At 39.5% G+C, this 12,698-nt stretch overlaps 1 protein-coding gene across 2 annotated transcripts in view; it reads left to right on the top strand.

The window, feature by feature from the left end:
• Nucleotides 1-629: 629 nt before the first annotated feature.
• Nucleotides 630-12,698, top strand: part of CENPP (centromere protein P) — a 113,748-nt gene continuing 101,679 nt past the window's right edge. For both annotated transcript variants that reach the window (XM_053989012.1, XM_053989011.1), the window contains exons 1-6: nt 630-1,048; nt 2,180-2,328; nt 2,781-2,938; nt 3,291-3,379; nt 6,119-6,207; nt 11,192-11,288. In XM_053989012.1, the coding sequence (XP_053844987.1) occupies nt 2,192-2,328; nt 2,781-2,938; nt 3,291-3,379; nt 6,119-6,207; nt 11,192-11,288 (570 nt within the window). In that variant the 5' untranslated portion in view covers nt 630-1,048; nt 2,180-2,191. The remainder of the gene's footprint in view (nt 1,049-2,179; nt 2,329-2,780; nt 2,939-3,290; nt 3,380-6,118; nt 6,208-11,191; nt 11,289-12,698) is intronic.

Below are 12,698 nucleotides of genomic sequence, written 5' to 3'. Positions count from 1 at the left end.
GCTGCAACTCTTCCCAGCCCTCACTCGAAAAAAAGGGTTCCGCCTCCTGGTGCCGCTAGATGCTGATGGGCTGCTCGCCTCTGCTGGGTTCCTGTTTCCGGCCGGTCAGGTGTGGCGGGAACACGGGGGCTGGGTCCCGTGGCAGCGGACGCTTTGAAAGTGACTAACCAGGAAGAAAAGCGGGGGTGTTGTCCGGAACACGTGAGCAAAAATTAACGCGAACAAGGGAACAGCCGACAAAGCAAGGCTTTTTTTGCTTTCATTTATAATCAAGAGCTCGGGAATTATTCTTCAGCGGCTCTGTTGTTCGACAGGGAGGGGAAGGAAGGCTCAGCCGGCGCCCCCCGCTCGGGCAGCAGCTGTGGTAGCGCCCAGGCTCGTGGGTTGGCGCGCGGTTCGAAAAGTGCGGGGCGCGCGCGCCGGGTCTGAGGGCTGCCTTCCCCTCAGCGCCGCTCCCTCCGCTCAGCGCCCCTTCCCCTCAGCGCCGCTCCCTCCGCTCAGCGCCCCTTCCCCTCAGCGCCGCTCCCTCCGCTCAGCGCCCCTTCCCCTCAGCGCGGCTCCCTCCGCTCAGCGCCCCTTCCCCTCAGCGCCGCTCCCTCCGCTCAGCGCCGCTCCCTCCGCTCAGCGCCGCTCCCTCCGCTCAGCGCCCCTTCCCCTCAGCGCCGCTCCCTCCGCTCAGCGCCGCTCCCTCCGCTCAGCGCCCCTTCCCCTCAGCGCCGCTCCCTCCGCTCAGCGCCCCTTCCCCTCAGCGCGGCTCCCTCCGCTCCTCTCTCAAGGCCGGCTGCTGGGGCTCCCAGGGCTCCCGACTGCGCTGCTCGGACACCCGTTCCGCCCCTGGGCCGCCTCTGTCACCTGCGAGCCTCGGCGCGGGTCAGCCCCGGCTCCTCGGACGAGTCGCGATTTCAGCAGCGCCCTGCGAGGTCTGAAGGGCCGCAGGGAAGCAGCGGGCACGGAACGCACCAGTTCGGGTCTCACAAACGCTCCAAAGCGCTTCCCAGCTCCTCCTGTGGCTGCATAAAGTCAAATACTCGGGGCTGTAAACGGGCAGGTGCGTAGAAATGTACAAGATGTGCTGTTAATGCACAAATATTTATAAATATTCACAGGCTATACAAGAGGAGAACTATTTGTAAAAGTTTTGTTTTACTTGATTCAAGAGTAGGTATTTTTTCCTAGATATAGAATCTTTGAAGTCGGAATTAGTGTTTGAGTTTTCTGCCGCCTAGTGAAATCCTTGAGTTTAAGTAGCTGTAAGTAGTTTATGTCTCCTGTTCCTGCTGTTAAAAGAGGGATCAGCTGATCTGGGGTAACGTTCCGGCTCTGGTAATGTTTCTGTTTTTCACACCATTCTCTTTATTGTGATCATGACTTTCTTCACCATATCCAGTTCAAAAAAAATTGGTGATGACTTGATGAATGTTTAATTGCATATTCTTCCTTTATTCATTAAGCAGGCTTTTAATGCAAAGCGTGCTTTCGATGTTGTTTTCTTATGTGTGTTATAAAGGCACCGTTTCCTATGAAATAAATGGATAAAATCCAATTTCCCCCTCATCCCCTTTTACTGAAGGATATTGGTGTGGGACTTGCACACCACATAGAGTAGGGGTGGTTTAAAGACACACAAAACTAAATGTTGGGTTTTTCCAGGTCAAAAAAATTAGCACATTAGTTTTGAGCTGCATATATCTTCCACACACTTCTGAATGTGTTGTAGCTAGGCTGAATGCCAGATGATTATTTTTCCTGAAAACTGAGGTTTATTTTTTAAATTATTGGTGCAAGGTGTTTGCAATTAGTGTCTCTGTACTGCTGTTTACTCTGAAGGCAGATTGTGTTAGGAGCAGCTGTGCCTTGTCTGCCCAAGTGAGTCATTAGGTCAATTGATCAGAGCTGGGTTCCATTTTTGTATCTGATTGCAGTTGGTTTTTACCTGTGGAGCAGCTTGTTGTTCTATTACAGCAAATGTAAAACAGCTGAGTGCACTCCTGGATCAAATAATGACTAATTAAAAAGGTTCTTAAGCCTCTGACTCCATTAGATCCCTGATTTAACTGTTGTCTTGGGAGGCTGTGCAGTGCTCTGCATCTTGAAACAATTGCCTAATGTTATATTTGTGTTTCTTAAAAATTGATTCCTTGTTTGTTCCTGAGAAAAATCCTTGTTTTGTATTATGCAGTGATTCTGAGAAATGGACGAGGGCATTTTTCAAGCTTATGAGGATGAAATCCAGGCACTGGAAGAAGAAATTAGGCTGTTGACAGAAAAGTATGAAGATATGCAACAAGAATCCACCTTCTTTTCTGATGAGGAGATACTGAAGTCAATGTATGCCTTTTTTTTTTTTTTTCATTTATTAGATTAATAGAGTTTCTTTGTCAAAATTGTTTGGGATAAGCTTTTGACTCTGTGCTAGGACTTTCCTTATGTTAGTAAATGTAGACTCCATGGATAAAATAAGTCACTTATATGAGTAAAGGTATCTTGGCTCCCTTTTCTTGCATGTTTTTGCACATTTCTCAAAACGGATGCTTGCATCTCCAGACTTGGAATAAAAACTGTGTCTGCCTGACAGTGAATGGAAAGAGTTCATGTCAGTCAGAATAGTTTACTGTTTCCAGCAATGTGACCCAACTGAAACTTGACCCCTTAGAAACTGATTTGGGTCTGAAAGCCATCAGATCCCATTACCAATGCCTTTTAGTTAATGATATTGCTGTATTGACATGTTATGTCTGGGTATTTTGCCCTTTTGATTTTATTGTTTTTTTCTATTCTAGAAACTCATTCCAAAGAGAAACTCAGGGAGAAACCAAGGGACATGAATCTCCATCTGACCTGAAAGCTCAGCTTGAAAGTCTAGAAGCAGATCTCTTATTTTTAACAGAATTTACTGGGTTTCATTTCACTAGCCATTCCCAGAAAACAGTGGAAAAAAGTAAGCAGTTTTGTGCCCTTTACTGAGCATACTGGTTGCAGTTCATCTGCAAACCTCTGTTCTAATTCACTGTTAGCAGAAAGACAATTACTTGAAATACAGTAAGATTTGGTTCATTGACAAAATCATTCCTATGTAAATATCATCCTTTCTTTCACAGGAAAGTGACAGAATACTATTGTGCTTTGCACAGGGGGAAAGTGGAGTTAGTTGTTGGTGTTTTTTAGTATCTTAAACTTCTTTACATGAAGAATGGTAACAGTTGGTACTTTAAATATGACTAAGGGAAGAAATGCAGTAGTTATTGAATAGAAGTGTAATTGATTATTTTGTTAACTTGATTTTATAACAGCTCAAAATGGGACAGTGCAGAAGCACAAATTATCAGGGAAGTGTCACTCCCTGCCTTTCCAACTGGAATTCCAGCTTCTTGAAATGCAGGTAAGGGTCTATGTATGGTTTTAAAAAAGCCCCACTACCAAGCAAAACTTCAAATGGACAAATGTCACTGCTTCCTTTTCCAGCTGAAACCTTCAACTGTTTAATCTAAGTTTCAGTGTGTTCTTTTGGCTCTTTAACATCTGGACCCAACTTAGGAATTCCGTGTGCATCCGAGCAAGATAGTTGCTAGTAGATAGGTCAGGTTTAGTGATCAGCCACAGAATGGTTACCATAGAATTCTTTATGTTGGAAAAAACCTTCAAGATCAAGTCCAACTGTTAACCCAGTACTGCCAGGTCTTTATCACCTTTCCTTCCCAAAAGGTGTTCCCTGCAGGATGCTCTTGCAGACTGACACTGAGGTAAAGCCCTGGGAGCACTTGGTGTCCTTCAGCTCTGCCAGGTGCCTGCTGGGGCCTCACCCTGGCCCAGCACAGCTTTCATCCCACACAGCATGTTCTAGAGTCACCTATCTTATTCTGGAAATTAGAAGATGCCAAATGTTATCTCTCTGGAAGAAACTGAGGAAAAGCTAAAACACTACAGACTTCAGCAACTCTCTTTGTTGGTTTGGGTTGGTTTTTTTTCCCTTTGGTTATATTTGTGTGGGCTTGGTTAATGTGAGTAGTCATTGCAGCAATGCCACAAGTTACACCAATGATTGCTGATTTTCTGTGAGGGAGCTCTTTCCTAAGACTCTATTCTTAGCACAGAATTCAGGATGCTAAGCAAAGGAAAATAGTTTCTATCCCAATTTGCAATAGTATTTTTCTAACACTGTTGTACTTTGTAATGGTATTTCTAACATCACGAAAACTTGATTTTTCAGTTCAGCTTTAAAGTTGTTTGTTTTTTTTTTTAATTTAATGCAATGGGACTTAGAGTGAACAATAAAGATTAATTCATTCCTATTATAGTCTATCCTGTTATTTCTATTATTTAGAAAAGCCATATTATTAATTTGGGAATTGAATATTTAGATAGCCACACATGGATTTTATCCTTTGAAACTGCAATAGTTTAGCTGAATAAGCAACCTCTGAAGTCCATTTGTGACTTAAAACTTGTGATCTTCATGATTCCTCTTTACACTTGTTTATATAAAGCTGCACGTAGAATGTTTCTCAGCTGCATCTCCTGCAGCATGATGACATCTTTGGTGTCAGTGGGGCTCAGAGGCATTACTGGGTGTGAAATTTATTGCCGGTGGTATTGGTGCTTAAAGCCATTGCACCACTGAGCGGCAGCACTTGGCTGCCTAATGTCTAAAACTTGGGCTACTTTGAATGCTGATAAGATAGGGAATCCCGGTGTATATAAACTTAAAAACCCTCACTTCAGCTGTAAAAGTATACTTTTGAAGTGATTTTTGCATGAATTTTTTTTGTTTGCTAGAAGTACATTGTACTCAAAATAACCTGTCCTGACATTAGCATGGACAAGGTAGTGCAGTTATAACCAGTTTCACCTGTCCTGAGGAGTAAATGCTGGTTTTGGGAAGTGTCCAGCAGGTAACAGGTCTGTTGGTATGCAGCAGAAGATCAGGAATAGTTTCTTCACACTGTTAACTGTAGTTATTTATTCTAGTAGTGAAGTCACAATAGAGTTAACTCAGCCTCCATAGTATTAAGTATTAGGAGAGGACATGAGCTTGAAAATCAGCCAAAACAAGTCTAAGCCTTTTGGGAAAGCAATCATTTAAAAGTAGTTTCTTTCTTGCCCAGAGCTTTCCTTTTAAATCTTTTTATTTGGCCCCACAATGGCATTTTAGCATGTTAGTAACCCCCCATTAGCAAACCAGTCCCTTCAGAAGGTGGCACGTTAGCTTCTGACTGCTGGCAGCTTCTCCACAACTCCATCCCCCTATTGAACCTCATGCTTTAAACCTAAAATGACTTTTCCTGATGTTATTTAGTACATCCACTAACCTCTCTAGTGCCTTGCTTTGCTTTTCCCATCTTTAGTGATGGCAGTGTTAGCAGGACTTCTGTCCAAGCAGTACAGGGACTGCTGAGATCCCTGTAGTCCTCTCTTGACATTCCCATTTGCTTGTGGTGACTTGGTATAAGAAGTTGAAAGTGAGGCATTTCCTATGGTCTTCAAACCAGGATTTTAAGCTTTTTCATTCACTGGTATCTAATCCATTACTTTGGTGTGTTCAAGAATGCATAGAAAAGAGAATTAACTTCTTTTGTGTCTTCATTTCTACTCCAACCACCTTTTCTCATTCTTTAACAGCTTATTAATTAATTTAGAATAATTTTATTATCCCACACATATTTCTGAGTAACAGCAATTGTAAAAAAGACAATATTTTGAGACAAAACTGTAGGGTTTAAAATTTAAAAACCAGCCCAAAACTAACAGATAAAACCTTTATAGGTGAGTTTTCTGGTATATGTGGCAGCTCAAGGTTGTGTTGGAATATGAGAAGAATCCTCAAGAAGTGAGATAGATGTGAAAAAAAGTAATGAACCTTCCTTTATATATATGTATTTTTTTTCTATGCTGACAAACTCAGGTGTTATTCTAAAAGCCTTGTGTGGGTAATAGTGCTACTCTTGAAATTAAAGAAACTGTTTACGCACACAAGTTGTAGTTTTAAAAATGCTATTTTAAGGATTATAGTAGTTAGCATCATTTATATCTACTTTTTCTATATTTTTATATGCAAATACACACATTTTTCTCCTTGCCAGAGCAATTTCTAAAATATTTTGTTGTTACGTCTCCAATCTAGAACAATGAGAAAGTGTCTGCTGTTGTTAGTGATCTCAGCATTGTAATGGAATCCACAGAAGATTCAAACGTGAGCAAGTTTCTGTCACGGTAAGATGGAATTATTTGCTCAAGGCAAGTTATTGTGTGGGATATGGGATACTAAATGCAGTACTGAGTTTTCATGTAAATTGCTGGCAGCCAGTGTCTTTATGTGATGTGTCCTTAGCCCAACCTAAACACTTCCCATCCCTTATCTGTATCCCGGAGAGAAGATGAAAAGCCATGATTGTTAAGATCTGGAAGGACCATTACAAATTCATGTTAAACAGGGCCAGGTTTTGGATTATAGTGTGTTTTAGCTGTTTGAAGAGAAAAGTAACATGACAGCCTCAGCTATTACATCTTAATTAATATAATTGTTCCTCAGATGTTGTTCCTCACATGTGAGCTGCAGCGTGGGGAATGCCTGAAGTGCACATCCAGAGCCCCTCTCCAGTATTTGCCTGTTTCTGATTCTCAGCTCTCAATTCCATTTTTCTTATTGGCAACAGGATTTATTTCACTGATATCTTAAAAAACATAATTTAAAAACATGTACTAGTGTATTTGTGCAATGACTTAAGAAAATTAACATACTAAAACTTTAATGTATGAATGAATGCTGTTTTTAATTATTTTCTGGAGTGTGCCAACTTCTTGTGGTAACATGACGAGTAAATGATCAAATTATTTATCTGCAGTATTCCACTGAATTCTGCTGGCAAGCTGTTCTGAGAACAAATACATTATCACTGAGTCATTGGTTTAATTCTTTTGTTTTCTATTATTTTTAGGTGGGGGAGGGAGGGAAAGGGCCAACAGATGGGTGAAGAGAGAGGTCTATTGAGTCACCTCAGGCTTCAGTAGTCTCTACTGAGAACTGATTATTTTACTTAAAGGCTTTGAGATTTCCATACAAATCTACTAAAGCTTGTGGTGAAACTGGGAAGAGCAGTTGACTACTCTCAAGAAGTGGGATTTAGAAAAGGAAATTGCCGTGCTTTATTCATGAGTATTTTATGACAGCAGAAGTGTATTGGAACTTAATAGTAACACTGGAAAGGAATGTGTTGAAGTGGTGGCAGACTTTATTTCATCCTGGCTGGAGCGCTGCTGTCTTGTCCTTGTGTCTTCTCCTTTTTCAGCTTGTGCCAGTATTCATAAATAAGCACAAGTTTTCATGAATGATAGAAGATGTCAACAAAGCAGTCAGTGCCTTCTCCTGAGCCTCCCTTTGCACGTGCCACCTGTTGGCCTTGTGTCTGTAAATACCCTTGCAGCCACGTGGCCAATAGGATCAATGTGGTCAGTCGGCTGAAAAATACTTTTGAGGGGGGGAACAACCCAAACTTGTCCCCCATAACACCTTCAAATTTCACTTTTCCTGGGTGCCTTGTCCTGGCTGCAGTGTGTGCTGCCAGTGTGAGGCAGTGAGTCCATGGCTGATGCCTGCAGTGCCTGTTTGAGAGCACCCTCCCTGTTCCATTCAGTCTGTGATCTCCCTTCAGGGCCTGTTTTCCCAATCCCCTTGTTGGGCTACTCCTCATTTCTTTTTCCAAGTTGTAATCCCCTCATGTCCAGTTTCAGACTTTTCCCAACTAGCCCTTTGTTCTTTAGTCTGCTCCTAAAATTCCTACCTCTTCCCTTCTTTTCCCTCCATTTCTGACCAGCTGAATCTGGTCTCCTGCTGTTTTGTTTATTTTCAGCCTCCCTACCAGTTTGTTTTCTTCTTTTGCTTCCTTGGCCCGGTCTTGCCTAATCCATTGTCTAGTTCTGTTCTGTTTTGTCTCCTGGCTGGGATTTTTTGCCCTCCCCAGTTTTCTAATATTTTTTTTTGCTTTGTTTTTTTTCATAGTATGTGTCAGAAAATTGTCTTTAAGAGCAGCAGAGTTTAAAAACCTGGCATTCAGTTTCTGCTTTGGAAGAAAATAGGGGAATGCTGGAACACTTGAGCAATATCTTTTTAAATAAAGCAAAATTCAGCAGCCTGCAGGTACTGCTGCAATTTATAAATGAAAAATCTCTATATAAGAATTGTACATTTTTTAAAAGTGGGTATATTTTAATATAATTTCTTAATTATTTTGTGGCAATAACAGATGTATGCAAATGGAATCACAATATTTAGTTGTCTTTTTTGGATTTCACTTGTGTCCCCTTTGGACCACTTATTACTTATGTTATACTTTACTAGTGTTGAGAGCCACAACATCTAAAAAACTCTTGTCAGTCCTTTTTCCTTTTTTTGGCTTGACACCCCATTAATTGTTGGAGGAGTTCACCTTTGTCTGGGTTACTTAGGCAAATAGAGATTTTAAGCAGTATGAAAATTGCTCTTACTTTTTACTAACTAGTTAGAATCTGTAAGTCAGAGTGCAGGATTTAGGAAATATGCATTTTATTAAATGCTGCATGGGCAAAGTCTATTGCAAATGAAGGGAAGTAGGAATTCTATCCCCAGCTTTGAGTTGTGCTTTGGTTTTCTATGCTAATGTAGGAAGTCTTGCATTCTGCAGTGAGTTAAAAAATATTTTCTCCCTTAAAATACATAAAGGAACATATTAAAGGAGGCATAGGTACTTTTACAACAGTTACACTGCTTACCTACTTCTGTGTTTTGTTGATATTTTGTGAAAGTGAAAGAATATTTGGATGAAGAGCTCATGATTTTGACCTGACAGAGTTACTCTCTGCCTGAATATCCTTTTAGCTGGTTTTGGATGACTTCTCTGTAACATGGATGTTGGCATTGGAGACAGGTGTTTTCTGATCCAAGTGGATTTTTGTAATGCTAAATTCTTTCAAAATAAAAGACTTGAATTTTGCCATCCACTCTCTTACTACCTTGTTATTTTATTCCATGTTTCCTTGGCATGTTGTGTAGTTGACTTCAGCAGGAGGAATTAGGTTAATTTGGGCTAATTAGGAATGAGTGTTTATGGGTAGATTTGATGCTGTGAGAGTTCAGTGAACTGGTGCTCTTATGCAGTCTCTTACTTTTTTGCCAATATGGATTTACATACAGCTGGTTTTGCCAACAGATTCCCCCTTTCTAAACACTGAGTTGTTTTCTATCTTGAATTTAGCCAGTGCTATGTGAGAAAAGTACATGCTCAGATATATTGGTTGACTAATTACTACATTTGAAACTGGTTCTTTGAACTTCTACACAAAACTTTTTCTTTCTGTTGATGATCTAGCCTTGAAACTTTTAATCTGCTGCATCACCTAAAAATTATTTTGAGGCAAAAAAGAAATAAACTAAAAGCCAAGGTCACAATGTTTGTGATAGTATTTTAAATAGCATAAACGTGGATTTTATAAAAATAGCCAAGTTCTTCAAAAAGAATTTCAAGTGTGTAGTTTTGTAATAAAGCTTTGTGTTGTCCTGTTCCACAAGAGGAGATTGAAAAAGCCCAGTGCAGTTTGTGTGGAATCTGTTCTCCAGGCATGGATGTGGGCAGTTGTTACCAAGGGTCCACAGTTCCTATAGAATGTGTAGGCTTTGACATGTAGAATTCAGAGTTGTGGTTAAAAACAGCTCCCAGACCTGGGCTGATGAACTATTGTAAATCAATGTCTGTGTCCTTCCAGGGACTCACTTTTCCCCGTACTGCCAGTGGTTTTGTCATCTTGGCCTGACTTTGTTGGCAGCTGTGACTACTGTGGTAACTTCCTTTAATGACGCTTTTCTTTCCAGGCTGGGATAAAATTTGTTTGGCTTTTCTTTCACATTTTCAATATCTGAATGACCTTAATGTATTTTTTTTTTCAGTTTCTTTGTGTAACTAGATTGCTGTTCCTCTGTATTAAATAGAGCAGGATTGAAAGCACAGTTCTCCCTGGGAAGGCTGAACTGACTTGGTAATCCACTGTTGCAGCTATTCTGTGAATGCCTCAAGTCTGCTCTCAGCTGTTCTGAAAATCCAAAAAGAATAGCTAATCTCAGAAAGGATGTTAAAAGTCAAATTTACATTAAAATTTAAATACTGTAAGTTTTTGAAATATTTTCAAGTATCAGTCAGGTATCTTCCTCAGTCCGGTTTTGTAAACTTGTAAAATCCTATATTAGTAACCAAAATAAATATTTGTACTTCCAAAACAGTGCTTGCCAGGTGTGTTTTGATGATGAATAACTGTCTGTGGCTTCCTATCAACAATGACATGAAGCTTTTCACCCTTATGTTTAAATAATCATGGTACTTCAGGTATTCTGACATGTGGTTTTTGTGGAGTTTTGCATCCTTTGCATTCTGGCTGCATTTGTTTAGTGAAAACTGCACACCCTTTATGAGCTTTTTTTCCTCTTTTCCCCAACAGCCCTGCATGTATGGTTTTTTGCTGCCTGACAGTTTGTCACCTTATATCATCTCTTTTCCTTTCTCCATCCCGATTCTTACTAGAAATTCAAAAAATAAACATTTATATCTATCTTTCCCTCCCACTCTCTCCCCAGCATAAGAAGGAAGGTGGACCTGTTAGAGTAGGTCCAGAGGAGAGTGAGGAAGATGTTCAGAGGGCTGGAGCCCCTCTGCTCTGAAAACAAGATCACATCAAGATTTAACTGTCTGACAAAAGTCTTGGTTTAGATGCCCTGTGTCATCAGGCCTCCTTTCCTAGTGAAGCTGCAAGGTTAATCTTGAAAAGCTGAATGTCATGTGGGCAGAGGCAGGTAGTTGGTGAGGACAAAGATTTTGGGAATATTTGAAGGTTAGTGATGCAATTTGGGAAATCTTACCATTTAGGTTTTACCATGCAACATCTTAGAATTTATTTAGAAAAGAAGTTGAACAAGAATAAAAGACTTGGCAGGTGACTACTTTGTTCCCACATTTTACACATAAGATTAACACTAGAAACACTGGTTTTGGAATGTGTTCTTCAACCTCTTTTTCAATCATTACAGCTTTTTTCAGCTTTGCAATTCTTATTTTGGGTGATTTCTACTTCATATTCAAACAATGCTAATGAATTTTTTTAAGCTTGAATTTTAGGTGATCAAATTGATACATCTGATTATGAGTGGTTAAATAATTTATTTTTTATTTTATAGCACTGAAGAATGTGGAGATATTCTAACATTTTTCAGAAGCCTTTCAACCTATGCTGAGTGGTATGAACATCGTAGACACACTTTCCTGCATTTCAAGGTAGTGTCTATCAAGTCTTTTTTTATTAGTACAATATTTATTGTTTAAGAAGTTTAGTAAGATAGAGCATTAGAAGTGAAACTGGCTGCCTTTAGCAGAATATAGGATCTTAGCTTTGTATGTGGTGGTGAAGAGAATATGAGCTAAAAATTTGTGCTGTGTTCAAGGGGCAATTGAGCAGCAATTGCTGTGCTCCTCGTGGGTGAAAGAAAATAAGACTGCCTTTCTGTGAAGAAGAAAGACAGTTTGCTTTGGTATTATATTTTATTTTGATAAAAAAAAGGAAAAAGAAGAAATTAAAGGAAAATAACACTTGTAGTATTTGGCATATAAATGTTGATTTTGAAGGATTAGAACTGTTTCTCTTGAAGATGTGTCAGGGTGTGTTTGGATGATAGCACTTTCAGTTCTAGAGTGTTTTACTTGTGTGGAAAATAAACTGTTACTCCCTCCTAACTGGAACATAGTATTTGAACTTAGTTTTAAATTACCAGTGTTTGGCTTGTTTGTTTTGGCTTTGTGCTGGTTTTAAGATCAACAACTAATCCTTGGAGTAAAAATACTACAGTGTTACAGACACAAAACATTTTACGTGATGCTTTATGTTAGAGAATAGCTGCTTAATTGTTTGTGGTTTCTTGGCTGAGTTTTATGTACCTCAAGAATTTACTGTCATTAAACTCAACACCATCTTTACTTTTCAGCTTGTAGTATCAAGTGGGAACTGCAATATTTCCTATTTTTTCAGTCTTTTAGGCCTTTGAGCTCTGTGCTGAATTAATAAATTTCTATTATCCAATCAACCAGAACACAAAAAAGGTGTTCTATTTTCTGATAGCACTAAAAAAAAAAAAAATCCAGTCCTCAGGTGAGCAATGAACTGGCATTGCCTAATCCTGCTGTCTTTTGTCTAAGGGCTTTTCTCTAATCCCTCCATAGAAAAGGTAGAGCACCAAGAGCTTTAGCACTCTGCAATTGTTTTTTCCAGCCTCCTTTGATGTCTTCTGATCCTTAGATCACCAGTGACTGTGGTTTCTGGGACAGTGATTTAGTGATCTGTTTTAAATATTTCTCATTTTAAAATATAATAAAAAGAAAAAAATAGGAAAGAGTTTTGGAGACAATTTTCAAATTGTTGTTATATAAGCAGTTTTTAAAAGTATTTGTTCAGATGGTGAGTATAAACAATGAAATTATCTACTAATTGTTAAAAAATGTGTGAAGATAATTCATTGAAGACATTAGAAGTTTGTCAATATTGAAGATGTTCTTTCTAAAGGTATTTTTATTTCCATGGTCAAAGACAAAGATAAAGTTGAAAGACAAACCAGTTTGGGAGAATTTTTACCAAATATGACTGACTGTGTAAAGAGTATTTTAGACCTTATTTTTGTTAGCATTGCTAATCAT

This window comes from Vidua macroura, chromosome 13 (assembly GCF_024509145.1).
Source record: "Vidua macroura isolate BioBank_ID:100142 chromosome 13, ASM2450914v1, whole genome shotgun sequence".
Taxonomy (NCBI): Eukaryota; Metazoa; Chordata; class Aves; order Passeriformes; family Viduidae; genus Vidua; species Vidua macroura.
Note: the sequence above shows the minus strand (reverse complement) of the source record. Positions and strands in the feature narration are given on the sequence as shown.